At 39.9% G+C, this 27,575-nt stretch overlaps 1 protein-coding gene across 17 annotated transcripts in view; it reads right to left on the bottom strand.

The window, feature by feature from the left end:
• The window catches only part of Setd5 (SET domain containing 5), a 76,810-nt gene that overhangs the window by 8,983 nt on the left and 40,252 nt on the right, over window positions 1–27,575 (bottom strand). For 12 of the 17 annotated variants that reach the window (XR_007212396.1, XM_048356213.1, XM_048356223.1 and 9 more), the window contains 5 exons: window positions 26,871–27,191; window positions 26,233–26,475; window positions 19,477–19,606; window positions 4,662–4,909; window positions 937–993 (listed from right to left, as the gene is read on the bottom strand). Coding sequence is in view for 16 of the 17 variants with exons in the window: in XM_048356213.1 (XP_048212170.1) it covers window positions 937–993; window positions 4,662–4,909; window positions 19,477–19,606; window positions 26,233–26,475; window positions 26,871–27,191 (999 nt within the window). In the remaining variant the exon portion in view is untranslated. The remainder of the gene's footprint in view (window positions 1–936; window positions 994–4,661; window positions 4,910–19,476; window positions 19,607–26,232; window positions 26,476–26,870; window positions 27,192–27,575) is intronic. The other 5 variants (XM_048356219.1, XM_048356214.1, XM_048356221.1 and 2 more) reach the window with 1 other exon arrangement.

The raw sequence follows: 27,575 nt of genomic DNA, 5'->3' as shown, positions 1-27,575 counted from the left end.
GAAAAAATTCTATGTAGATTATTAACAGGATTAATAATTCCTATATTTATCCAAGTCACAGGGCTAAAGTGTGCATTTAGCATTTTCATAGCAGTAGTACTCAGTTGATATTCTAAGATATATTATTTATTGTACAACTATAAATAACCAAGCCAGGGCTGGGGATATGGCCTAGTGGCAACAATGCTCGCCTCATATAGACGAGGTCCTGGGTTTAATTCCCCAGCACCACATATACAAAAAAGGGCCAGAAGTGGCGCTGTGGCTCAAGTGGCAGAGTGCTAGCCTTGAGCAAAAAGAAGCCAGGGACAGTGCTCAGGCCCTGAGTCCAAAGCCCAGGACTGGCCAAAAATAAATAAATAACCAAGCCACTGCAGAACAGAGGGAGGAGTGTGACACAAAAGCCATGGACTGATTTAATTTTCTAATATGTCAGACCTATGAAGAAGCAGAAATATAGGAAAGCTGTGAGGCAGAGTGATTTGCGTTCATGAAGAAGTTGGTCAATCTATCAACCAAAGTCAGAACATCAGTTACAGAGTTGTCACATTAACCCTGAAACAAGACCTGAGTCCCTGCCCAACTCTACCACTGTAAGCTGCCCAATTAATGCTAGAAGATAGCTCCTACCTCAACTTTCCTTTTGTTAAAGACTCACATATTTAACGGCCTAACTTGACTTCTAGATTCCATTCCTTCTTTCATAGAACTCTTCAGCCGCCCCTTCCCCAGTTAACAACAGAAACAAACCTTATTTCCTCTGTCTACGTCCATAATCCAATGTTACACAGGAAGGTTCGTTCATCTTTCAGGGACTAATTGGCCACCCTCCAGCCCATTACCCGATTCTCTCAGAGCCCCAACCCTCCCACACACTCAGGCACACACTCACGCACACTCAGCCTCCAAGTGTGATTGAGATGGTGTGATAACTACCTCGGGTGACAGGGACTCGGGCCTATGCGCAGGGGAACTCTCAGGGGAGGATATGTTCTAGAGGAGGGAAAAGCATCTTGTTATTCATCTACTCCAAGTCAAGAAGCAAAACAAAGCAAACAAAAACAAAAGCAAGCATAGATGTTAGCCACAACTTTTGTTGGTGGGTTGGATTAAGAATGCATTGGAGAAATGCTTAACTGCAGAACTCATCTCAGTGGACAGAATGACTTGTTAAAATGCTTCCTAATTGTCTTGAAAGCATTTTAGGTTAAATTGATTATAATATTTCATGCTGTAAGTAAACATTTCAAGCATAAACCAGGAAAGGTTAGGTGAAAGCTTAGTGTCACATTTCCTTATTTGTAGATGAAGGTTTAGCAGCCTACAGTATTTGTTATTGAAGGTTACCCCTGTTCCTTCAAGCCACATCCTTCTGCTGGTCAGCATGTCTTCATTCTCTTACATGTTTCAGACCATTAAGTTATTTTGGAAGATAACTCAGCATGCTGGGGGACTGACAAAGCGAAGGAGGAGATGGCCAAACCTTCATGAATCAGTTACAGTAAGTGCAAATGAGAGAATCCATATTCACAAGCTGGATGTGACTCTTGGCACAATGTAACTGAAACTGAGCACTTCTATCATGGTTCTTTTTTTTTTTTTTTTTGGCCAGTCCTGGGCCTTGGACTCAGGGCCTGAGCACTGTCCCTGGCTTCTTCCCGCTCAAGGCTAGCACTCTGCCACTTGAGCCACAGCGCCACTTCTGGCCGTTTTCTGTATATGTGGTGCTGGGGAATCGAACCTAGGGCCTCGTGTATCCGAGGCAGGCACTCTTGCCACTAGGCTATATCCCCAGCCCCTATCATGGTTCTTTTGACTAACATACACTGCTACTTTTGGGAACATAGGTAAGCAAAAACAAAAAAGCATGTGTATGTATACTTGCGAGTGCCTTAGGCCTACAGAGGGTAGAACTTTTACCTGAGGCAACATGTGCCTAACAAACAGTGACTGGACAGTGAGCTCTTCATGGAGAGGTAAGAATGACAACATGCGAAGAATGTGAAAAGGGCTGAGGTAAGGGGAGGATTCCAAATGTGTGCAATATGCCACTGTTGCCTGGTGGCAGACCATGCCAGGGTAGGATTAATGGGCTGCTTCAGCAGAGCAAGAGAATGGTGCTTGCTTCATGCTTTGTGTCAGACAGAGCTGAGTATGGAACTGAGAGCAGGAAGAGAAGGGAGGAGTTATGCTGGTGAAAAGGAGAGAATAACTTTGTCTGTTTGGTCAATGTTGTATCTTCTTCTAGATGCTTTCCCCTGCAGAAGATTTTGCTTTCCTCTGTGTACCTCCTGACACTTAACACTGAAGGTATCTCAATATTCTAAATATATTTTGCTATTAAAATATATTCTTCAGGGGCTGGGAATGTGGCTTAACGGAACAATGCTTGCCTAGCATGCATGAAACCTTGGGTTTGATTCAGTACCACATAAACAGAGAAAGCTGTAAGTGGTGCTGTGGCTCAAGTGGTAGACTGTTAGCCTTGAGCAAAAAGCTCAGGGACAGTGCCCAAAGCCTGAGTTCAGCCCAGGACTGGTTTTATAAAGAAATCATTCCTCATATGAAGCTGGTATTTACTTCTGACACCCTTTTGACATTCCTCTGAGTTGTGGATTTGAGAAAAAAAAGGCTTGCTATCTATCTTTCTGTACTGGAATATAGAGAAAAGTGTGGCTATTAGAATGGCGATAACGAGATGAGGTTCTTTATTAGATGAAAAAGGTCACATTTCCTTAAATCACAAGTTTACAATAGTGGAATAAACTTCTTCTCCATCTGGCATGCTATGAATGTGTTTGGATTGTCATTACAATGACAGTTTTCTTTTAAAAACCTTGTATAGCGTTTCACAGTTAATCAAAATTATTTGGCTAAAAAGAATACCACAGTATACAGTAGATAGGGCTGGAGTGGAAAGTGAAAGGGGGACACTGTCCAAAAAGAAATGTACTCATTTACTTGACTTATGAAATGGCAACCTCTCTGTATAACATCTTAATAACAGTAACAAACAGTAACAATAAAATTATACTGAAAAACAAAAAAAAGGGGGGGTGGGTAGGAGGGGGGAGGGAACGTGGGAGAAAAATGAGGTAGGGGGCAACAAGTTTAACAAGAACTGTACTCACTACTACAGTTTCGTATGTAACCGTAACCCCTCTGTATATCACCTTGACAATAAAATTAAATTAAAAAGAAAAAAGAATACCATAAAGACTATGACAAAGTTATTTCCCTAGGTAACCGGAAGGTTGTTTTTCTATGCAGAAATCAAGTATGTATGTCTAGAGTTTTGTACAGAACATGCAGCTCTCTTATTAGTGTTGCTTCTAGTTTCTTTCTTACTTAGGTATTTTTAATGTTAGTACTGGAATTTGAACTTCGTGCCTTCTACTTGCTTTACTGGTGCTCTTACCACTTGAGCCATAGCTCCAGCCTGGCTTTTGTTTGTTATAATGGAGATAGTGACTCAGACTTTTCTGCCAGGACTGGCTTCAAGTTATGATCCTTTGGATCTCAGTCTCCTCAGTAACTAGGATTACAAGCATAAGCCATCCCAGCTAAATGCTGGGTTGTTTTGAGTGGTCAGAACAAATTCTACTGAGAAGAGCGTCTATTTAATTAAATCACAACTTAAAGCAACTTGTAATCGATTTTTCTTTTGGCAATAAATGGGTCTGAACTGAAGGGTCTTACATTTGTTAGGCAAGTGTCCTAAGCACTTCGGCTACTGTGCAAGCTCCTCGCTTGTTGGTTATTTTTCCAAGATAAGGTCTTGCTTTATGCTTAGGCCAGCCTGTACTGTGATCCTCCTGTTTGGGCTTCTTTGCATTGATGATATATAGGTGCATGACACTGGCCAGGCTTTGGTTATGACAGGGCATTGCCAAATTTCTTTTTTGGCCTAGGTTGGCCTTGAATTGCAATTCCCACCTCATAAATAACCTTGGATTACAGATGCAAATGCATCTGACTGGATGAATTTGTTAATACACACGAATTCTATTAAAATGTCACCCAAACATGAGTACTAAAGTAATAATTTCTAACAATCCAAACTGATAGATAATAAGTTTGCCTTGCTAGATTCTTGCCTATTTCTCATTCTTAACACAGTGGGGAATACAAACAGACAAGCAAACAAACAAAACCCCCACATTCATCTTAAGTACCTCAACAAACCTCTGCTCCCTGAGGCCACAATCAAAATACCGAACAACCTGTGAAAGATGCTGCACTCATTTAAAGGCCTAGACACAGAAAAGATAATCTATCAGTATACTCTGAGCTCTCAGGCTGGTATCACTAATGGGTTACCCACAGGTGCCTTAGTAGCCTCTTTTGACCAACATATTCAGTAAAGACAAAGATTCAGCATGTTTACTACCTAAAAATAAGGACATGTAGGGATTGACTGCTCGCCGAAGTCAGATGAGTGAGGTCCGCTAACACTGTTCCTAACTAGGGAAAATACAGGGATTGCCAAGATGAGAGGCTACTAGGCAAAGAGGCCACACTGACCCTGAAGTTTCCCACTCTTGTGGTGAGATGGGAAGGAAGACAGGAAAGAGATATCTGAGATGAAAAGGTATTTGAAATGAGGAGGTACAAATGATAATGTTTCTATCTGGCACTCCCAACAACAAAACCCAAATCACCTCAAACTGCAGAGGAGTGTTGCAGTGGCTAGCAGTAGTAAGAGACGTGATTGGCGAGAACATGAGGCTATATCCATTTCGACACTCTTCTTCTCCTGGGTGAGCCTGGCCAGGGGTGGTCAGTTGGGGGCTCTTTGAGCCTGAACTGGGAGGAGGAGGTGTGACTGGAGACAAAGGCCGCAGTAACTTGGTGACATTCTGCTCCATCAAATAGCGAGACTTCCATTTCTTTAATGGGCTCAACAAATCTGGGAAATACAAATGTTGAATGAGAGTTGAATCACAGCTTAATGACAGGCTATATTAAAACCATTAAATTGCTAATGTCTAATGGTGCATACCTTCTATCTCTTTAACCAAACCAAAAGACGGAAGAAATTAGTTACTACACTGAAAATAATTCTCAAAGCACTGTGTCTCAGAGAAACTCCAAAGGAACCTGTCATTTCTAATAACTGATGCCTGAGAAGATATTCTCTATCCAAGAGCCAAATACAAACTTCGAGCAGGGCACTGGTGGTTCACGCCTGTAATCCTAGCAACCCAGGAGGCTGAGATGTGGGATCAACGTTTGAAACCAGCCTGGGCAGAGAAGTCCATGACACTTTCAAGGAAAAATACTGTACTAATATGATTTAATTTGAACAAACCCATTATTATCCCTTCTATGTTAAAAGGGAGGACTCTATAGTATGTAAAGAAAAAGACACTCTAACTCCTATGTACTTTTGTCCTGATAAGTTCAAAACTGTAATTATTTTTTTTGTTTTTCTTTTTCTTTTAATTAATTAATTAATTAATTAATTTTTTGGCCAGTCCTGGGGCTCGTACTCAGGGCCTGAGCACTGTCCCTGGCTTCTTCTTGCTCAAGGCTAGCACTCTGCCACTTGAGCCACAGCACCCCTTCTGGCCATTTTCTGTATATGTGGTGCTGGGGAATCGAACCCAGGGCCTCATGTATACGAGGCACTCTTGCCACTAGGCCATATCCCCAGCCCCAAAACTGTAATTATTAACATCAATTAAATAATTAAGTTCATCATCACTAGAGCATAGTGAACACTGACCCACAAGGCAATGTATGTGGACGATATTTCACATAGATTTGCTGAGGACTTCCTAGAATAATCCATTCAACCTGATAAGTTCTGTGGGCCAGCAACCTTTTCTTTTGTATATTTTATGTACTTTGGTCAAACTCACCCTGTTTATAATACTCTTATCTCTCTCCTTTTAAAAGATTTAATGGACTTCATTATAATCTATTTTCACATCTCCAAGTGTATTTTTATGTAGACTTCTTTCTAGAATGACATGACATTGACCTCATTGACTCTCAGTCTTATCTACAGTGCTCAGTAACATTCTCTCAGAAATACATGCAAGAATAGCTGACAGCTGGGCACTGGTGGTTTGCACCTGTAATCCTAACCACTCCAGAGGCTGAGATCTGAAGACTATGGTTCAAATCCAGGAAAGTCCACGAAACTCTTTTCTCCAATTAACCACCCCAAACCTGGAGGTAAATCTGTGGCTCAAGTGGTAGAGTGCCAGCTTTGAGGAAGAAATCCAGGGACAATAACAAGGCCCTGATTTCAAGCCAGGACTGTCACACATTCATGAAAAAAAAAAAATTGCTGACAATGAATAAGAGCCCATGATATACTATACACTGTGTGTGTGTGTGTATTCTAGTTTTTAAGGCAGTGACTTGTTTTGGTAGCCTTAGCTTGCTTTGAACTAGCAATACAGTAGAAGCTAGCTTCAAATCTAGAATTCTCCTGCCTCAGCCTCCTGAGTGTTGGGAATGCAGGTGTATCCCACAGCACCTGACTTATAATTCACTTTTTAAATGGAAGCATGGAATTAATATTACCAAAGTTTAACCAGTATGTAAGTATTTTAATTTTTTCCTATATATTCTAATGACAAAAAAGTTGCTTCTACATATTTCTATACTTGCTCTACTGTTTTTTTAGGACTGATTATGAATGTATTCACTTTTTGGGGTGTGTGTGTTTGTGCGCGTACGCTGGTAGTGGGGCTTGAACTCAGAGCCTCATGCTCTTGGTTTCACCTCTAGTTCCAACTTTTCTGCTGCTAATTGCAGATAAATCTCATGGACTTTTCTGTCTGGGCGGGCTTTGAAACTTAGATTGCAGCCTCCTGAGAATATTACAGGAGCAAGCTGACAGCATCCAGCTATGTACTGATTCTTGTGTGAACCGCCTGCCTATATTAGACTACATTCTACCAATATGTTAATCTTTTTATTCATTTATAAGGAATATACCTAATGAGTGTTGCTAAACAATGTTATCAATAGTCTGGCCTGGCCCGTGTGGCTCCTGCTTTTAATCCTAAATAATCAGGAGGCTGAGGTATCAAGGAGCCAAGATAAGAGGATCTGTCCAGATAGACAGAATTGTCAGACTTTTTGTTGTTCAACTCAGGGCCTGGTGCTGTTCCTACGCTCTTTTGCTAAAGGTGCATTCGACCACTTTGAGCCACAGCTCCACTTATAATTTTTGAGTGGTTAACTGGAGATAATAGTGTTCTCACAGACTTTTCTGCTTGGGCTGGCTTTGAACCAACAATCCTCAGATCTCAGCCTCCTGAATAGCTGGGATTACAGGTGTGAGCCACTGGCACCCAGGCCTGCAGTTAGTAAACAAAAACTCGCCAGGTACAATGGCTCAGGCTTGTAATCACAGCAACTGAAATCCGAGGACAGAAGTTTGAAGCTAGCCTGGGCAGACAAAAAAAGCTAAGCAAGAGCATGAGGCCCTGAGTTCAAAGTCCAGTGTTAAAAAAGAAGGAAAAAAAGGGGAAGCTTGGCTCAAGTAGCAGAGTTACCGCAGTAAGCAAAAAAGCTGAGCCAGAGTGCAATGGGGCCAGAATTCAAGCCCCAGTCAATCACAAACACACAACATTACAAACAAGCTGGGGGCCAGTGGCTAATGTCTGTAATCCTAGCTACTCAGGAGGCTGAGATTTACGGATTGTCATTCAAAGCTCACAGGCATCTGTGAGGCTCTTCAGTTGACCGCCAAAAAGCTAGAAGTTGAGCTATGGCTCAAGTGTTAAGCTCAAGGACAACCGCCATATCCTTAGCTCAAGCCACAGGCCTGGCATTGAAATGAAGAAATAAAAACAAACACAACAACCAAACTGACACATAAACTCTCCCAATTTGCTCTCTGCCTCTAAATTTTATATTTAACTATGCTATTTTACAAAACACTACAAAACACCAGCCTATTTTTAGTTTATTAGAGGTTTAAATTTTATTAATAAATTTGTATTTCTTTTTGTGGTGCTAGGGATTGAAATCAGAGGACTTACACTTTACCCTAAAACCAGAGAAAGCACTCTGAGTTAGATCACTAACCACTAACACTAATTTAGATTTTAATTCAAAAGTAACATATTGTAGTACTAGGATACGTTCTTTCTGGGAACACGGCACAGGGGAGTGAACTCAGGGCCTGGTACTTTCTGCTTTTACCCCAGCTCTTTTCCTTATGTTCCTCAGATCACATCTTGGGCTTTTGTTCGAAATGGCCTTGAAGCATGCTCCCCATCTTCCATCTTCAGGGTAGCTGGGGTTATAGGCGTCTGTCGCATTGTCTAGTCCAAAAGTTTCAAGTGCTGACATTTTAGGCATATGGTAGTGACTACTCTTTGCTATTCATATGTCATTTTCTTTGTAAATCTTTAGTTGTTATAGGATTATCATCCCATCACCAACAATTTAAAATATCAGCTATTTTATCAGGTTCTTAAATACATTTGGGTTATGTATAAATATTAGCCTGTCAGTTTACCATGAAATATAGTATCAGTAAGGACATATTTTAGGGTCTCACTTTGTAGCTTAGGCTGCATAATAGGTATCTACCCAAATGCCAGGCAGTACCAACATTTTATGAAACTATTAGGGCTGTTCTAGATATATTAATTGCTCCCCAATATTTTGGCATTTCTAAATATATACTTTCATGTTAATGTAGCGTAGTAACCATTAGTCATGTGTATACCACACCAACAAAACACCCCTCCCCTCCAAAAAACCCCCAAACCCTTGAGATCTTGATGTTTTAAGAAATTCATGAGTAATCTGGGGAACTCACTGGCATGATCTTGTTACTTCAGCCTTGATTTACAGGCCTCTTCACTGAAATGCTATACTGCTAATTAGATTAACTTTTCACGATTTTGTAGTCTTTCTAATGTGTCTGTCCCTATCTCTCCTCTCTCTGCTGAGAACAGGACACATTTCTCCACTGATGCTATCTGAATATGAACTTAAGAAAATGTTTTATTTTGTATAAGAGCTACACTATGAGGTCTTTGTTGTCATTTCTCTTACCTTTTCTAGAAGAATCAAATAAGTGTACATCACACACATGGTTTCTCTGTGTAGCTCAGGCCGGTGAGGAACTTATGGTCTTCCTACCTCTCTCCTGAATGCTAGAAATACAGGTGTATACCGCCATGCTTGGCTTTACATAATTCTTTTTATTAGTATCTATGCTTTTGTTGGTGGTGGGGGGAAGAGTTGGGGAGAAAGTCCCCTCGGCTAACAAGTAAAAAATAAGTAATGATAGTGACAGTGGGATAACTTGACAATAATCTATTTTAAGGGTTAGTGAACTTCACAAGGAAGATAACTGCTACCTTCTTTTGGACAATTCAGTTCAAAGTACGCTATTCTATTAAAATTACAACAGCCACCAAACTATTACATTCTCTTCCTCATCTGACATGCTAAGAAACAAATTACATTAACCCATTTTCCAATGTTAAATCATTTTATACATTTCCAAGAGAACTGGTCATCATAATTATTCTTAGTATTCATACAGACTCAAAGTGTTAATTAAAATCACCAATCTAATTCACAAGAAGTGCTACAATGTTTTAAGAGGCTTAGCCAATTTGATAAAATAATCAATAATTCATTGTTCTGTGATGCTGGAAAATGAACCCAGGGCGTCTTACATGCTAAGCAAGCTCAGATAAATCCCCGAAGAATAAAAATACTCTACTATACATATAAATAAAACATACACAATATGTAATATATACATATAAATACTACATACATACACTATACACGGTAATTATCAAAAGTATGTGGGGGAGAAGTGGCCGTTACACGACTAGCCTGGGAAAGGACTGGGCAGCAGTGAGTGTCTGAAGCCCCTGCCCCTTGGCTGCAGCCGCATGGGGCTGCCACTGCCAGAAACAAAGCATCACTACACGGCTGCTACAGGACTTCTAATGCTGGGAATGGAGAGTGTCTGGCCCGAAACCCTTCTCGAGCCTGCCACAGCTGCCTAGGCCAGTGTCCAAGTGAGCCCCCACACCCTTTCAGCAGCGCCCCACATCCCCCAGGAAAGGGTACTCAACCAAATGCCAACAGATTGTCCCCGACACTCTGTGTGGGACACCACTGGCACGGGGGCTGGCAGGGATCCACTCAACTGCATCCATCTCTTTGGGTGGGACACTGCCAGTCATAGTGAATGGCAAGGACGCATCAAACTGTTCATGCCCTGCTCCCAGTGTGAGCCACCAGCGGGCACAGCAAGCAGCAGTGTCCTAGTGAATCTCTCATGCATCACTGCACAGGACACCAACGGGGACAGTGCCTGGCAGGGAACCAATCCACTGTCTTTTCCTCTTGTGTGAGACGCCATGGGGCAGAGTGCCCTTCAGGGACTTAATCAACTTCCTGTACCTTGCTCCACGAGACCAGTAGGCACAGCTCTCAGTAGGTACCAGTAAACTGCATCCCATCATGATTAAACTTAACACCTAAACTGAACCAATTCTACAAACCCTGAATGAAGATGCATTAAATTATCCTGAAAGATCATGAAATTCATGAACAGTCAAGACAACTTCAAAAACTAACCAGTCAGGGGAAACTGTAGTGAAAACGAAGGAGAGGAAAAACAAAAGAATAATTAAAGCAACGATGAAAAAATTAGTCAATGAAATGAAAGAGCAGATCCAGGAACACCTGGAGTACAAAGAGAAAACGATGAAGAAAATGCAGGACCATCCAAGACAACATCAATAAGAAGACAGAAACTTTAAATATTTCAGTGAAGGAAATGAAAGTCGATATTAACAAGAAGATAAACCCTATAAAATCGTCAATAAAGATCATGAGAAAAAGAAATCAACAGGGAGTTTGAAAATACAAAAGGCTCTATCTCCCTATTACAAAGCACAGCTGAAAGCATAGACAAGACACAAAAGAAGTTGAAAATGGTATCAGCAGCAGAAGATAAAGCAGAGGAAAGTCAAAGGCAAGGAAAAAAATAACAACATGGCAAAGGGACATTCAAGAATTAGCAGATTTGGCCAAAGGATCAAATCTACGCGTAATTGGGATAGATGAGGGAGAAGAACTAAAAAATAAAGAAAGGCAGGGGCTGGGAATGTGGCTTAGCATGCATGAAGCCCTGGGTTCGATTATTCAATACCACATAAACAGAAAAGCTGGAGATGGCACTGTGCCTCTAGTGGTAGAGTGCTTGTTTTGAGCAAAAGAAGCTCAGAAACAATGCCTGGGCCCTGAGTTCAAGCCCCAGGATTGGCAAAAAACAAAATGAAACAAAAAACTAGAGGCATTTAGTACATATTCAACAAAATCGTAACAGGAAACTTCCCAGCTCAAGAAAGAGAATCTCAACCATCTGATAGAGGCATACAAAATGCCCCTCAGACAGGACCGGAAAAGAAATACCTCTAGACACATTATTGCGAAAACTCTGGACTTAAAACAAACAAACCCAGAACTTTCCTGCGGCTTGGTCTCAGGGCCTGAGCACTGTCCCTGGCTTCTTTCTGCTCAAAGCTAGCACTCTACCACTTGAGCCACAGCGCCACTTCCACCTTTTTCTGTTTATATGGTGCTGAGAAATCAAACCCATGCTAGGCATGCTAGGCAAGCACTCTACTGCTAAGCCACATTCCCAGCCCCCTGAAAACAGAACTAATTTTAAGGCAGTAAAATCAATCAGGGAACTTACTAAAGGAATTCATGAACATTAAAATAGCACTTCAAGCATCTAAAGGGAAGCATACTACTTGAGAAGAAAATCAAAGTCAAAGTAACACAGCAATGAATAAATATCACTAAAAGATTAGTAAAGCACGAAGATGAAGTGGACAAACCATAGGATAACATGGAGACTGACAACAGGTGTCTGGAATGTGTGTCGGGGACTGACTCACAGACAAGACCAGAGGGAGTGAAAAAGATGGAGTGGGACAAAGGTCAGATGGTCTGTGAGGAGGCAGACAGGCTGCAACCCACACCAAGCATCTGTAAAGGGTGTTTCGGGAGGCCTGGGTGCATGCTGGCTGCCTCCACAGTTCACATCAGCCCCTCCCCAGCGCCTGAGCTCCTCTTGTGGGGAGACAGGAAGTGGCAGCTTTCACATGGATTCTTCTAACATCCACTCCCGACTTTACCTTGCTTGTGTGACACGGCACAAGTGGCAAAAACAACTGAACCTGTTTTTTTGTTTTTCACTTTTAAGATGGTGATAATAATACACTGCTCAAATTGTGAAATGTACATTAAATAAGATAGCAGTATAAAAATAATGTTTAGAGGAGGTCAAGACTCTTACAGGACCAGGTGTGATGTGCATGTCTGTAATCCTAGCTGCTCTGGAGGCAGAGATAGGAGAATCTCAATCTGAGGCCTCCGAGGCAAAAGCAGCACACCCTACCTGAAAAGTTATAAAGCACATGGACTTGCAAAGCAAGCATGAGATATGGAGTTCAATTCCCAGCAGCGTCAAAAACATGTCTTAAGAAAGACCCTTTCAGCTGGGCAGGGGTGGCTCATACCTGTAATCCTAGCTACTCAGGTGGCTGAGATCTGAGGATTACGGTTTGAAGCCAGGCAGCCCATGCCGAAAAGTCCGTGAGACTTATCTTCAATTAGCCCCCCCAGAAAGCCAGTAATGGAGCTGTGGCTCAAAGTGGTAGAGCACTAGCCTTGAGCAAAAGAGGGGCTCAGGGGCAGGGTCCTGGCTCTGAGTTTAAGCCCCATAATGGGCAAAAGAAGAAAAAAAAAGGAAAGAAAAAACCCTTTCCCTTTTATCATTAGGACTTATAGGCATAGGTAGAACTTTTTCAAGTCTCAGGGACACAGTAAATAGGGGAGAGACTTGACATCAAAATAAAAAGTTTCTACACAGCAAAGACAGCCAACAGACTAGGAGAAAAATCTTTACAAGCAATACATCCCCCAAAGGCCTAATATCCAAAATGCACAAGAAGCTCAAAAAGTTAACAATAAATGGGCAAAGGAGCCAAAGAGACTTCTCAGAAAAACAATGGCAGAGGGGCACATGTGGAAGCACTTAACATCTCTAGGCATAAAAAACAAACACAGAACTTCCCTACAAACCAGTCATACCACTCTTGGGCATCTACCCAGAATGTTACAAGCCAGGATGCCATAAAGACATTTGCACATCCATGTTCATTCATAATAGCCAAATTATGGAAACAGTCCAAATGCCCTATAACAGATGAGTAGATCAATAAAAAGTGGCATTTTTAAAATGGAATTTTACTTATCTGTTATAACGAATAAGATTATGTCATTTGCAGGGAAATGGATGGACCTAGAACAAACTGTGCTAATAGAGGTAATCCAAGTTCACAGAGAAAAGTGGTAGTTATATTCTCTCATATATAACTGGACATGCTAACCTATACAGTACTTTATGCATATGCACAGTCAGACCAAAGGAGGATATACCCTTAGGGAAGGAACCCAAAGGTATAACTTCTCTGAACATTTAAAATACTATTCAGGGGCTAGGAATGTGGCCTAGTGGTAGAGTGCTTGTCTAGCATACATGAAGCCCTGGGTTCAATTCCTCAGTACCACATACACAGAAAAAGCCAGAAGTGGCACTGTGGCTCAAGTGGTAGAATGCTAACCTTGAACAAACAAAAAAAGAAGCCAGGGACAGTGATCAGGCCCTGAGTTCAAGCCCCCGGAACTGGCAAAAACAAAACAAAACACTGTTCAACAAAACAAATTCCAGGAAATGGAAACATGTCTTTGTGTTGTTGTTTTTTTGGGGGGTGGGGTGGGGTGGGGAGGGAAAGGAGACACAGAAAGGGAGGGGAGGAAGGGTAATAATGCAATCATGCTATTCAGATACACTATACACAGAATTCACTATGGTTACATAGTAGGCAGAAATGGGAGGGGAAAACTGAAGGAAAGCAAAGGAAAGGGTGACACTCTCCCCCCTCCAAAAAAGAAATGTACTCGTTGGGAGGTGGTGGTCCACAGTGTAATCCTAACTGCTCAGGAGGCTAAGATCTGAGAATTGCAGTTCAAAGCCAGCCTGAGCAGGAAAGGGCTTGAGACTCTTATCTCTAACCACCTAAAAACCATAAGTGGAGCTATGGCTCAAAGTGGTAGAATGCTAGCCACAAGCAAAAAGGCTCAGGGACAGCATCCAGGTCCTGAGTTCAAGCCCCAGAACTGACAAAAAAGAAAAAGAAACATTCAATGTTGAAGAAATTGTAACCCTTCTGTACAATACCTTAATAGCGATAAAATTATATTTATATAAAAAGTATGTCAATATTGTGGCTTAAGTTACAAATTTTATCACTCACTGACATTCTGAGTGAATTCAAGGATTAAAAAAACAAACCCTGTACATTGAAAAATAATTTTGAATTGGATACTTTTTTTTGGTACTGGTCTGGGTATGGTTTTTTGGTGGTTAACTGGAGATATAAGAGTCTCATGGGCTTTCCTTCCCCACTGACTATAAATTGTGATCCTCAGATCTCAGGCTTCTGAGTAGACAGCATTATAGGCAATGAGCCACTGGTACTTGGCTAAAAATGTTTCTATGTATCTTTTTGTGTGATAGATATGCACCAAGAAGAACAAGTACTAGGTTTAGAACTATAAATGTCTTTAAAGCACATGATATATCTAACCAAATTACTAGTAGGGATTAGTATTCTGCCATGTTTACTGCAAACAAAAATTCTTTTCTCAGGATAGTAACTCAGAGACCATATAGTCAGAGAAACATGGTTAATATTGCTTAACAACAACAAAAAAGGATTGGTTTGACTGAAGTGGTAGAGCAATAACCTAATAAGCTTGAGACACTGGATTTAATTCCCACAACTGCAAAAAAAACCCCATATGAATAAAAGTAGACTAATAAATTCAATGGATCTACAATTTGCTTTGACAAAAGATCTAATTCATTCATTCATTTTTTTGGGGGGGTGGTGGTGACAATACTGGGAATTGAACTCTGGGCTTTGTATATTCACCTGCTATCTAGTGATGTCATTTAACTATTGGTAATAACAATTCTAATTATACCAGTTTATTTTTTGAGGTGCTCCTAGGGATATGTGCATATTATCTACAAATAATGAAAATGAACCTATGTCCATTCTCTACTTCAAAGGTATTGACCTCTTTATTTCTATACAATTAGGAATTGAAAATATTTTTATTCACTTTTTTTTTGTTACAGAATAGGCTGGCCTCAAATTTGAGATCCTCTGGTGTTAGCTTCTAAAGTGCTGGGATGTATGTTCCCTGACTAGAAATTTAGATTCTTTATTATTGCTAGTATTCATACTTCTTTTGTTTATGTCCAAACACTTGGGCTTGAACTCAGGGCATATATGCGGTCCCTTAGATTTCCACTCAAGACTAGCACTCTAACACTTGAACCACACCTCCACTGCGATCCTTTTGCTGGTTAATTGGAGATAATTTGATTTTCCTGCTCAGGTTGGCTTTGAACCATATTCCTCAGATTTTTACCTTCTGTGTAGCTATGATTATACTCATTAGATTAGTACTCATACATGACAGAATACTCTTCTATTATGGGCCTGATATTTTACTGAGCACTTTTAGTGTGTATTGAACACACTGTTAAGTCTTATTGACATAATAAAGCAAATATTGCTCTCATTTTACAAGTGAAACTTAGATATCTTAATATCATATAGTTAGTAAATGGTAGAGTGGGTACACAAATTAAGGTCTCATTCATTCATTCATTTATTTATTTATTTTTTGCCAGTCCTGGTGCTTGAACTCAGGGCCTAAGCACTGTCCCTGGCTTCTTTTTGCTCAAGGCTAGCTAGCACTCTACCACTTGAGCCACAGTGCCACTTCTGGCCTTTTTTAAATATGTGGTGCTGAGGAACTGAATCCAGGGCTTCATATATATGAGGCAAGCACTTTACCAGCAGGCCATATTCCCAGCCCTCTGATTTTTTTCTACTGTAACAACTGTTGGAGATTATTATCTCCTTGGTATTCTTGAAAAAAACAACAGAAAATTAACAAAATAATTCCTCAGGATTTATACTATCTCTCACCAATATAAGTCACTCATCTGATTACTACTTAATTTGTTCATTAAATGTCACCCTTGTGTTTATGTTGATACTTAAGGGCAAGTGTATCCTGTGAATGTTTCTCATTGCTTGATAGACTAGTGCAGAAGCTCAATTTAGTTCGTGACTATTTCAATTCCATTCCAATAAGGGCATGTAGTAACAAAGGTACTTTCCCTAGACATGAAACACTATAAAATGTCTCTTCTCCAATCATGACTATATACCACCTACATGGAAGAAAGACATATAAAAAGTCCAATCAGCAAACCCATTCCAACTACACTTTAGAAGTTACCTGTGAATTGATAGTATTGATGGCAATTTGTCCCAAATACTTCATTCTTTTTTTTCGGTTGTTGTTGGTGGGCTAGTACTTGGGGCCCAGGCAGTGTCCCTGAGCTCTTGGCTCAAGGTTAGTACTCTACTACAGCTCAGCTCCACTTCTAGTTTTGTGGTGGTTAACTAGGGTAAGAGTCTCACAGACTTTCCTGCTTGGGCTGGCTGAGATCCTGAGATCTCAGCTTCCTGAGTAGCTAGGATTATAGGTGTGAGGCACCCTTGCCAAGAAAGCATTTCTTTTTCTTTTCTTTTTTCCTTCTTTGTGGTACTAGGGATGAAGTCAGGCCTTTGTACATATCAGGCAAGGAGTCTTTCACTATGTCCCCAGTACGGGATTACTTTTTCTTTTCCTTTTTTTTTTTTGCCATTCCTGGCCTTGGACTCAGGGCCTGAGCACTGTCCCTGGCTTCTTTTTGCTCAAGGCTAGCACTCTGCCACTTGAGCCACAGTGCCACTTCTGGCCGTTTTCTATATATGTGGCAGTGAGGAATCGAACCCAGGGCTTCATGTATATGAGGCAAGCACTCTTGCCACTAAGCCATATTCCCAGCCCCTCAGTACAGGATTGCTTTTGTTCTATATTTGTGTGTGTGTATGACAGTATCAGGGTTCTTGACTGGATTTTGCTGGTTCATAGCTGGGTTCAACTTTTGGTATTCCTCCAATCCAGGTTTTTGGCTGAATAACTGGAGATGAAGTATCTTGGGATTTTTCTACTTGGGCTGGCTTTGAGCCATATTCCTCAGATCTCACCCTCCTGCATAGTTAGGACTACTCATGTGAGCCACAAGAGTGGCCTGGATTTATGTTTGTCTTCTTCTTCTCCTCTTTTTTTTTTTTTTTTTTTGTTGGTTATGGGGCTTGAACTCAGTGCCTGGCTGCTGTCTTTGAGCTCTTCTGCTCAAGGCCAGAGCTCTAACACTTCGAGCTACAGTGTCATTTCTGGTTTTCTGGTGGATAATTGGAGATTAAGAATGTTAAGGACTTTCCTGCCCATGTTGGCTTTGAACTGCAATCCTCAGATCTCAGCCTCTTGAGTACCTAGAATTAGAGGTGTGAGCCACAGGCACCTGACTATGTTGATCTTGACGAACTCTATCTCTTTCATCTTTTTTTTTTTTTTTTGGCCAGTCCTGGGCCTTGGACTCAGGGCCTGAGCACTGTCCCTGGCTTCTTCCCGCTCAAGGCTAGCACTCTGCCACTTGAGCCACAGCGCTGCTTCTGGCCGTTTTCTGTATATGTGGTGCTGGGGAATCGAACCTAGGGCCTCGTGTATCCGAGGCAGGCACTCTTGCCACTAGGCTATATCCCCAGCCCAATCTCTTTCATCTTTGATAAGCAGAGTATTTTAAACAAATTGTTTCACTGGATTTTATTATCCTAGGGGTGTAGATGCACATGAACTTATAGAACATAATCCAATCTAGAAAGAGAAACTAAGTTAATAATTTAAAAAGTGGTAGCACACTATTTCACCAAATAAAATCTTCAGAAAAGAGAAAAATGTTATCAGAACAAAAGCAGAGCTTTAATATAAAGCAGATGTTACTAGAAAAGTTTCCTAAATTTAAGTTTATAATTACTGAGCAAGTTAACAAATACAGTGAAGTGGTTTTTATGAATATCTGAGGTAGTAGCATGATAGTTGTAGTCATGTATGAGCTTCAACGTCTTATTAAAATTTTTGTTTTGTTTTAGTATTTAGAAAGCTGATTTATAAATAAACATATAGAAATCACAGCATGCCCACCTCCCAAACTTACTCTTACTACTTGCTAAAAAGCAAGTGCTTTTTCAAAGCTAATATTGAAAGGGAAAACACTGGTAAAAAATGCTTTCCCCAAATAAATTAAGATGGTATCAGCAGTGTGGCACAGTACATTTGTAAATCTCAGCATTCAAGAGGCTGAGAGGCAGAAGTATCGTGATTCAGGCAAGCCTGGACTACACAGAGGCCCTAGTTTTGAAAGAAATGGTATCAATTAGAAACCCTTCGGGTCACCATTTAAGTGAATAGATCAGGAGATTTTTTAATAGTCATCTGCTTTAAAAATTCATGAGGACTTTAATTTTTTTTTTTGGCCTAGTCTTGGACTTGAACTTAGGACCTTATGGTTTGCTCAACTCACATATATTTGGCTAGTACTTCATCACCTGAATGATGTCTCCATACCAGCTTTCTATAGGTGATTTTGGAGGTAAGATCTTTCAGACATTCCTGCCTTGACCGGCTTGGAATTATGAACCTTTAATCTCAGCCTTCTGAGGAGTGAGAATTCTAGATGTGAGTCAAGAGTAAGGATTTTAAATTAGATTTGGAGCTGGGACAAGGTTTTCTAGAAAACCATCTATTAGTAATGATTTCTCATTTATTTCATTTACTTTCAGTCCTTGTAATCAGGAGCCGCCTCATAAAACCACTTAGAAATCTTTTCTCTCTCTCTCTTTTTTTTGGTCGGTCATGAGACCTGGACTCTGGTCCCTGAGCTCTTCAGCTCAAGGCCAGCACTTGCACTCTACCACTTGAGCTACAGTGCCACTTCCTTTTTTTCTGGTAGTTAAGTGGAGATCAAGAATCTCATAGACTTTCTTGCCCAGGTTGGCTTTGAACCATGATCCTCAGACCTCAGCCTCCTGAGTTGCTAGGACTGTAGGTATGAGCCACTGGTGACCTGTCAACTTACAAATCTTAATGCTTTGCTGAATATTAATAGTCCACGACTTTCTCTTAACCCCACTTATAAATGTGAATACAGATTTCCTAAACTTACTACTTTAAACATATCTAACCTTTTAAATAACCATTTCTGTTGTTATCTGTACACTGTCTAGTTCCTTCTTGTCGTCCTGGGAAAACTGATCCCTGACTTGAGATCTTTCTCTTCCTCTGTAAAGATAGATGGAAAGTAGAACTACTTAGAGAACACACTACTGCTTTTTCATATTAGAGTACCAACACTGAATTTTTAAAATGAGGTCCTCAAAACAGTGTTGCTCATGTATTAGAAGGGGTTTAGATACATACCTGCATTGTCTTTACAGATACTAGAAGAATTACTATTCTCATTACTTTGGTATAGGTGCGGAGTTCTACTCTCTTGGGGTACAGATGATGTTTGAGTCATCCCTTCTTCCAAGGCTTGCTTTATCCAGCGCTATAATGGGGGGAAAAAGCCCCAGAGAATTATCAATGACCATTTCAAACTATTTAGTATACCTATTTTAAAAAAGCACCAACCAGGTCATTCAATACACAACGACTGGTGAGAAATGCAATCCAACACATTCATTCAGGGCCACGGTCAAGGGTTGTATTTCAACACATTAAAACATCGCCTCATCAATTCCTTCTACCAGGCAGAGTCCTGAAAAAGTCAGGATCACACATACTGAGACCTCAATAAAAAACACCAAAACAAAACAAAAAAGATTATGATTTAACTTTCATACTGGTTAGGAAAAGATAAACAGGAAGAAGTAAAGAAGAAAATTTTAGCATTTATTTGAGAGACTGGTCATATACAATAAAACTAGTAAGTAAATGTCCCTAACAAGAAAGATAAAGACCTCTTTAAGATTTGTCCTCTGCTGGGGATGTCAGAAGTAGTAAAAGATTCACAGAAGATATTGGATGGGAGTAAAAAATAGCTCTTCACTATAGATAACAAAAGATTATAATTTACTCTCAGGTGGAATATAATACGAACTTCTTTCCCCTATCAAGAAGCTTGATTAAATTATGCATGAATAATGCAAATCACAATGACCCTTTGCAGAAATCAAAACAAAATAAAAACCAAAAAGACCTAAGTAATCAGTTATAATTTTTGGTAGTGAATACTGAAATCTAAATTGATGAGATACAAATTTATGTGAGCTTGTAAGTCTACAAAACTTATGATAGTAAAATGATGCATCCTGTGGAGGAAATTTCTTACCTGTAATTGTGTTCTCTTAAGATACACAGTTGTAGGTTGCACACCATTCTGTGGCTCTCCTGCCCTGACATAAGACAGATCGAATTTTGATAAACATCAATTTCTGAGTTAAGCCCTCCCCAAAATGGGAAGAGTAAAGCTGAATTATTATAAGTTGACATCTCTAGAGAACATGTATTACAGGTAAGTAATTTTCTTCACCAAAGAAAGCAATCCTAGGAGAGTTTTTTCTCTCTTCGAAACTCAGGAGGCAATTCAGGGTAATTTTACCAAGAAAAATCATGTTAATGTCATTATGGCCTGTCAAATTAAAAAAGAATATATAAATGGGAAGAGACAAGAATGAATGGGTACATTAGAAAAAGAGTATCAAGGGTCATTTGAATCACAATAATATTCTAATATATGACCAGGTCTCTGAAAAGCCAAGACAGAAAAGGAACTGTCTCCAATACAGAACACTGATATAAAGATGAAGTGTCAGAAGCATAGATCATTAGAGCTAGGAAGAGACCTTTGAGGCCATCTTGTTCAAACATTAATTTCATAGATGGGAAAAATTAGGCCTAGAAAGACAAAATGCTGAAAATGTTAAATGTTGTTAAACAGACATAGTATTTCTTCTCAAAGCAAATGACAACTTGAGGTCGCCAAGATTTCCTCCAACAAAAACTATTATACATACAAACACAAATACATACATATACATATATATGTATATGCATATATATATATATACATATATACCCATTGTCAAATGGATACAACCACCAAAGAATTTACATTCTGTAGCTAATGACTACAAAACAGGAACATCAAACCAGAAAAGGGGCACTGCAGCAATAAGACATTGCCACAGGTTTTTTGTTTTGTTTTTTTTTGCCAGTCCTGGGGCTTGAACTAAAGGCCTTAGCACTGTCCCTGGCTTCTTTTTGCTCAAGGCTAGCACTCTGCCACTTGAGTCAAAGCGCCACTTCTGGCCGTTTTCTATATATGTGGTGCTGAGGAATCGAACCCAGGGTTTCATGCATATGAGGCAAGCATATTCCTAGCCCCACAGTTGGTTTTAAGGTTATAAATATAATGGGCATAATCAAAAGCCTGGTTGTCTGGTTGCAGAATTTAATAACATTTCAGGAATCATTTTTTTCTTTTTCTTTTTGGTAGGTTGTGGGTACTGTCCCTGAGTTCTTCAGCTCAAGGCTAGAGCTCTACCACTTGAGCCACAGCACTACTTCTAGTTTTCTGGTGGTTAATTGGAGATAAGAGTCTCAAGGACTTTCCTGCCAAGGGCTGGCTTTGAACCATGATCCTCAGATCTCAGCCTCCTGAGTAGCAAGGATTACAGGTGTGAACTATCAGCACCATAGTGATTTATTTTGCAGTGCCTGGGATGGGGCCCGACTAGGAATCATTTTCAGAAAAGGTAACATGAATGTATTTTTGCATCTAAGAGCTTCCAATAACTCCTATAAAATAATTTAAAACCCTCTTGTCCTGATCATCTGTTCAACTTATGCATAGACTTAGTTACTAAAATTATGACAGCAGTTCTCCCTTCTCTGAAACAGTATTTAAGTGAAAAGTTTTGGTTTCATGTATTTATTGATGGCTTGGAGGTAGAGAGGGGTTTTGAACTCTGGGGATCTTGGAGTTTTATACTTATTAGGTCTGATTAAGTCGTGCTCTACTCCTTGAGTCACCCCTTAACATGAAGAGGGATGTTTTGGGAGGCTCATGGATGGATGAAAATGACTGGAAGGGTACCATTATGCAAAACATTAAGAGAGTAATACAGCTTTTAGAATCCAAAAAGCTGGATTGAAACATGGCTCTACTACATTACGAGGTGTCTCAGTCTGGGCAAGTAATAAAACCTTTCTGAAGCAAAGCTTCTGAACCTACAAACTATGGCCAATAATCTCAACTGCATGAAGCTGTCCTGAAGACAAAGTGAGATAATGTAATGGAAGCTGACAGCACAGTACTAGAAGCACAGCAAATCTGCAGTTTACTTTTAGCTATTAGTGGTCGGTTTAAAGACTCACAGATTAATAACCCTTCAGTGTATTTACCAAAATATCAGTGCAAAGCACAGTGCTTCTAAGATATGTGCCTAGGAGACTGCATTACACATACAAAACACCGGAACACATGACTGATCGGCTTCATGGCTGTTTATATATGCTTCTGTTCTAAATTAAGTGTTGAAAGAAAAATCTAAAAAAAGACAAAACCATGAAATTGTTTTTGGAAACTATGACTCAATTTTGACATTTCAGGGATATTAATAAAATTTCCTTTATAAATTTATATAAACAAATGTACAGATAAAACTTAAATTTGTCTTATATTGATTTTAATTTATGAGTCCTCTATCCTTTAATTAGAGACAGACCAATGACCTATTAGTAGGAATATCATATTGTTTAGTTCTATGGAGAGCACCTTATCCTGCTCTATTTATTTGTCTAACATATACTTTGAGGGGTTTTCAGAATTTGGTTGCGTAATGGAAATATCCTTACACCTTGAAGTGGGCAAATCTTTTCTAATTGACCTAAAATTAACTGTTCCGCATTCCCACCCAGGAAAAAACTGATGTTAATTTCTAGCTGAAAGATGTAATTTATTTATTCTGCTCATATAAATGTTACATAGCACATTCGGGATTTGTTTTCAACAAATACTAAAACAGAGATTAAAGTATAAAGAACTGAGGTCCAGGGCTAGGGACATGACTTAGGTGGTAGAGCACTTGTCTAGCAAGCAGGAGAACCTGAGTACTGACAAAGGAAAAAAAAAAAAAAGATCCAAACTTACGAATATTAAGATTTAATTGAAATAATAAGGAAGTTCAGTATATCAAGACCAATCATGACATACATAAAATACTTAAGCGTATAAAGATGAGGGCTGAGCATCTATATAGTTCAGTGGTAACAGTGCTTGTCTACTACTTGCAAAGTCTAGTACTGAAACAGACTAAATAAAGTGTTCAGATATATATGGAGAATAGGGACTTGAGTTAAATGGGATTTCTGTTGCCAATGGAGATAACGAAGACAAACTACAGATAGAAGTCCTAAACCAAAACCAGGTAAAAAGAGTTCAAAGAATGGATTTTCTGTGGAACCTCAAGTGACAACCCTAAACATGTTTTTGTTTTTCCTAGATCTCCACTAGTTGGAAAAGCAAGATGGGAACAAGAAGCTCATGACTAAGCGCCAGAATTATCAAGAAAACATTTTAAGAGGTTAATTCATAGTTACAACAAGAAACATACTAAATTATTGGCACCCCTTCTCAAAGACTAGAATTCTACTGGCGCAATAAAATGCTTCAGAATCTACTACTATGAGCAGTCAAACAGAAAAGCTTCTTTCATATATTTTTTGCCATCTCTCAACCTGTTCTTCCTTTAGACTAAAGCCCCAGTCTACATCCTTTCTAATTTTCAACATGTATTTAAGATGATTCTTAACGAAGACCCGAACAATAGCAGGAAGACAGATTTTCGGTTTTGCATGCCATATTAGAGACAAGATCTCTCAAATTACTAAGTTTTCTTTTCTTCCTTTTTCTTTTTTTCAAGGAAGGGACTATGTAGTCCAGGTTGGTCATGAATGCTCATCCTAGTTCAAACCCCAAGTGATGGGATTATAGATGTGAACCACTATACTAGTGAAACTACTTTCATTTATTAAAAAAAAAAAAAAAATCAAATACAGTGTTTCTTTTTTTTGCCAGTCCTGGGGCTTGGACTTGGGGCCTGAGCACTGTCCCTGGCTTCTTTTTGCTTAAGGCCAGCACTCTGCCACTTGAGCCACAGTGCCACATGTGGTGCTGGGGAATCAAACCCAGGGCTTCATGTATACAAGGCAAGCACTCTTGCTACTAGGCCATATTCCCAGCCCCAAATAAAAATTTTTTCAACACACAAAGTTTTTTGTTTTTTTCTCAGATCTAGTCAGTCTAAGTGACTTGGTACAAGATAGTCCCCCAGTTTCTTCATTCCTGAGATAAATTGCCTTTCGAAAATGGCTTTGCAGATTTTTTTCTTTTTGTCAGTTCTGGTGCTTGAACTCTGGGACTGTGGGCTGTCCTTGAGTTCTTTTGTTCCAAGACTAGCATTCTACCACTTGAGTCACAGGGCCACTTCCAGCCTTTTCTGTGATTATAAGAATCTCATAAACTTTATTGCCTGGGCTGGCTTGGAACCAGGATCCTCAGATCTCCACTTCTAGAGTAGCTAGGATTACAGGCGTGAGCCACTGGTGCAATTTTTCTTTTATCTTTTTTTTTTTTTTTCGGTGCCACTACTTCAGAGCCTGAGCTCCGTCCCTGAGCTGTTTTGCTCAAGGATAATGCTCTACCACTTGAGTCACAGCTCTACTTCCAGTTTTTTGGTGATTAATTGGAGATGAGAGTCTCAGGGGCTTTCCTGCCTGGATTGGCTTCAAACTGTGACCCATAGATCTTAGTTTCCTGAGTAGTTAGGATTACAGGTGGGAGCCACCAGTGCCTGATTCTATTTTGTTTTATAAATACAGTTTTTATTGTTTTACTTCTGATACCTGAAAGTAACTCACATTTCTGCATTATCTATAAACTCTTTCTTTAAAGATTTGAACACATGGGAGTTTTCCCAAATAAACCCAACAAGTAATTCAAATACTTAGTTAGGTAAGAGAAGACTTTGCTTTGTATGCTGCTGAGGCAGCAGCAGTGCCTTTCATTTACACAGATATTCCTGTTGCCCTCCTCCCATCCATAGCCCGTATCACTTTGGCTCACCTTTCATGCCTCCCAAACCCCCAAGAAATGATTTCTGTTCTTTGGGGAAAGAGAAAAGCTTTAAGTTTGTTGGAGTCAGGGAAGACCTGCCTGGAGTTGGAGACTTCATCACATCAAATAATCTACATGCAGCATCCTCATGTACGTGATGCCAGTGGAGGAGGGCAATGGCAGACACTGAGGAAGGCAGCCTGAATCCCGATCTGAGGATAAGAGAAAAGGATGTTCCAGGGAACAGAACTCTACCTCAAAGGAAGACCAAAGGAAAGGGTGTGCTATACTCTAACACCACTGAAAGGACATTATAGACCTAAGAAGTGATCTACTCTTGAGGGACACCTTTGGAAAATACTGAGGACTTCTGGGAATTAAGAAAGTACATTCCAAAAACCATCAACAAACACTACTGCCACTGGATTCAAAACCACTAAATAACTAAAAAGAGGTTAAATGAGACAGAGAGAACGAGAGAGACAGAGAATTTTTTTTAATAGTAGGTTCTATATTCTCTATCATCTGATCAAGAAACAGGAATTATGCAAATTACAGTAGGGCCTTTCCTCTAATCTTCAAGTGATAGTAGTAATTGAATTACTTTAAAACAATTTTTACAAAGTTTTACTTATACAACAGTGGTAGAGTACCTAGGGGCCCAATCTCTCACAATAGTCACCAATGGACATGTTAACCAGTATCACAAGAGCATACACAAAACATATCCCTTCCTACTTGGTCAGCAACTGCTGTGTGCTCTCACCCAGTATCTTCAAGGGTTCTCAGAAGAGACAACAGATAGTACTCACAAATTTTAACACCGAAACTTCAGTTTACCATCCCCCCTTGGTCATACTGGCTACTGATGTACCAGTGTTCATGTTGAGCGATTAACTCATTATAAACTCATACAGGTATCTAGAGAACGGGTTAGATATCACAACTATATATAGGCACCCTAGGTTAAAACAAATGAACAAACAATACAAAAAACCCCACCTCAAACAAACAAACAAACAAACCCAGATACCCACACATATACACAGACATACCTTCTTACAGGAGCTGAATGCGCCATCAGGCAGAAGGGGCCTTCGACGCCTCTCAGGCATAAAAGGTGAGCCAAAGCGAATGTAGTGTTTTGGGGTGGTGCAAATTAACGGGGAATGAATAAGACCCGGTAACATGTTCAGGGTTGTGGCCAGTACAGTTGGATCTGTGGTGATTCGTAAAGGACACTCCACAGGGCACTCTTGCTTCTCTGCTTTGTCATTCAACCATTCTGTAACTAGATACTAAGGTTAAAAGAAAGAAAAAAAGAAGAGACTGTTAGTTAATGCTGAAGATATAACAGCCAGAGGCAGGACTGTAGACCACAAAGACAAACCTCATTTAGAAACTAGGACAGATACAAGCAGCTGCAGTGAGGATGAATTGGGCATTCAGAACGCAAGCATACCATCCTGTACCCTGTCCATGCCCACTCAGAGGAATAATTCTTGCTATCAGTGCTTTAGGCTCTGCCCAACAACAATGACAAAAAGTAGTATAATGGACAAAGTCTTAACCAATACATTTTATCTAAAACTTTCAATCTCCACACACAGAGATTACATTTTCTGCAGTCATCTTGTTTTAGCTAAAACTGTCCTTGCCAGACTAGACTTACAAAAATATATTTGTGACTTACCTTTTTGGTTTTTGGGTACTTAGTTACAGCACGGTTGACATGGGATCCGGTAATTGTTACCACAGTTGGGTCAGTGCCTGGTAACTGTCTGTTTTCTCCTGAACTCTCTATACTTCCAGCCTCAGTAGGAGTTACTGAGCTATTATTTCCTCCTTCTTCCAATGCAGCTTGTGATAATTCTGCCTGTTGTGCACTGGCCTGCTTCTGGCGCTTTAGTCTTTGGGCTGAACTGCTCCGGTACCGAGAAATTCGACTCTTCGGTCGGGGCCTAGAAGGCTTTGCTGGAGGTGGTTTGGGGACTGGTTTTTCTGCAGCAACATCCTGTAACAGTATCAGGGTTAAATGTTTACAATCAGGTTTCTTACCTATATTACATACACATTCTGAATGCCTACTGGTAAAAAAAAAAATTAGAACCAGTCATTTAAAATGAATAAAGATAAATTACAGATTTAAGTCAGCTAATGAGGCTATTGATTAATATCTGGGTTATTTCTAGGTCAGCTAAAGATAGCTACCTAATGTTGGGGCTATTAGTAGGGAACAATATTCTTTGTGTTTCGTTTCCAGATAGTGAGCTATTTTAACTTAAGGCTAGATTCATGGTCTGGGAAGGGAAGAAAAAGATGGCCTATCCTAAGAAAGGTCAGGTACATAACAGGGCTATACAAAGAACCATGACAAAAAAAAAAAAAAAAAGATATT

This window comes from Perognathus longimembris, chromosome 10, assembly GCF_023159225.1.
Source record: "Perognathus longimembris pacificus isolate PPM17 chromosome 10, ASM2315922v1, whole genome shotgun sequence".
NCBI lineage: Eukaryota > Metazoa > Chordata > Mammalia > Rodentia > Heteromyidae > Perognathus > Perognathus longimembris.
This window is presented reverse-complemented; position numbering and strand designations above follow the sequence as displayed.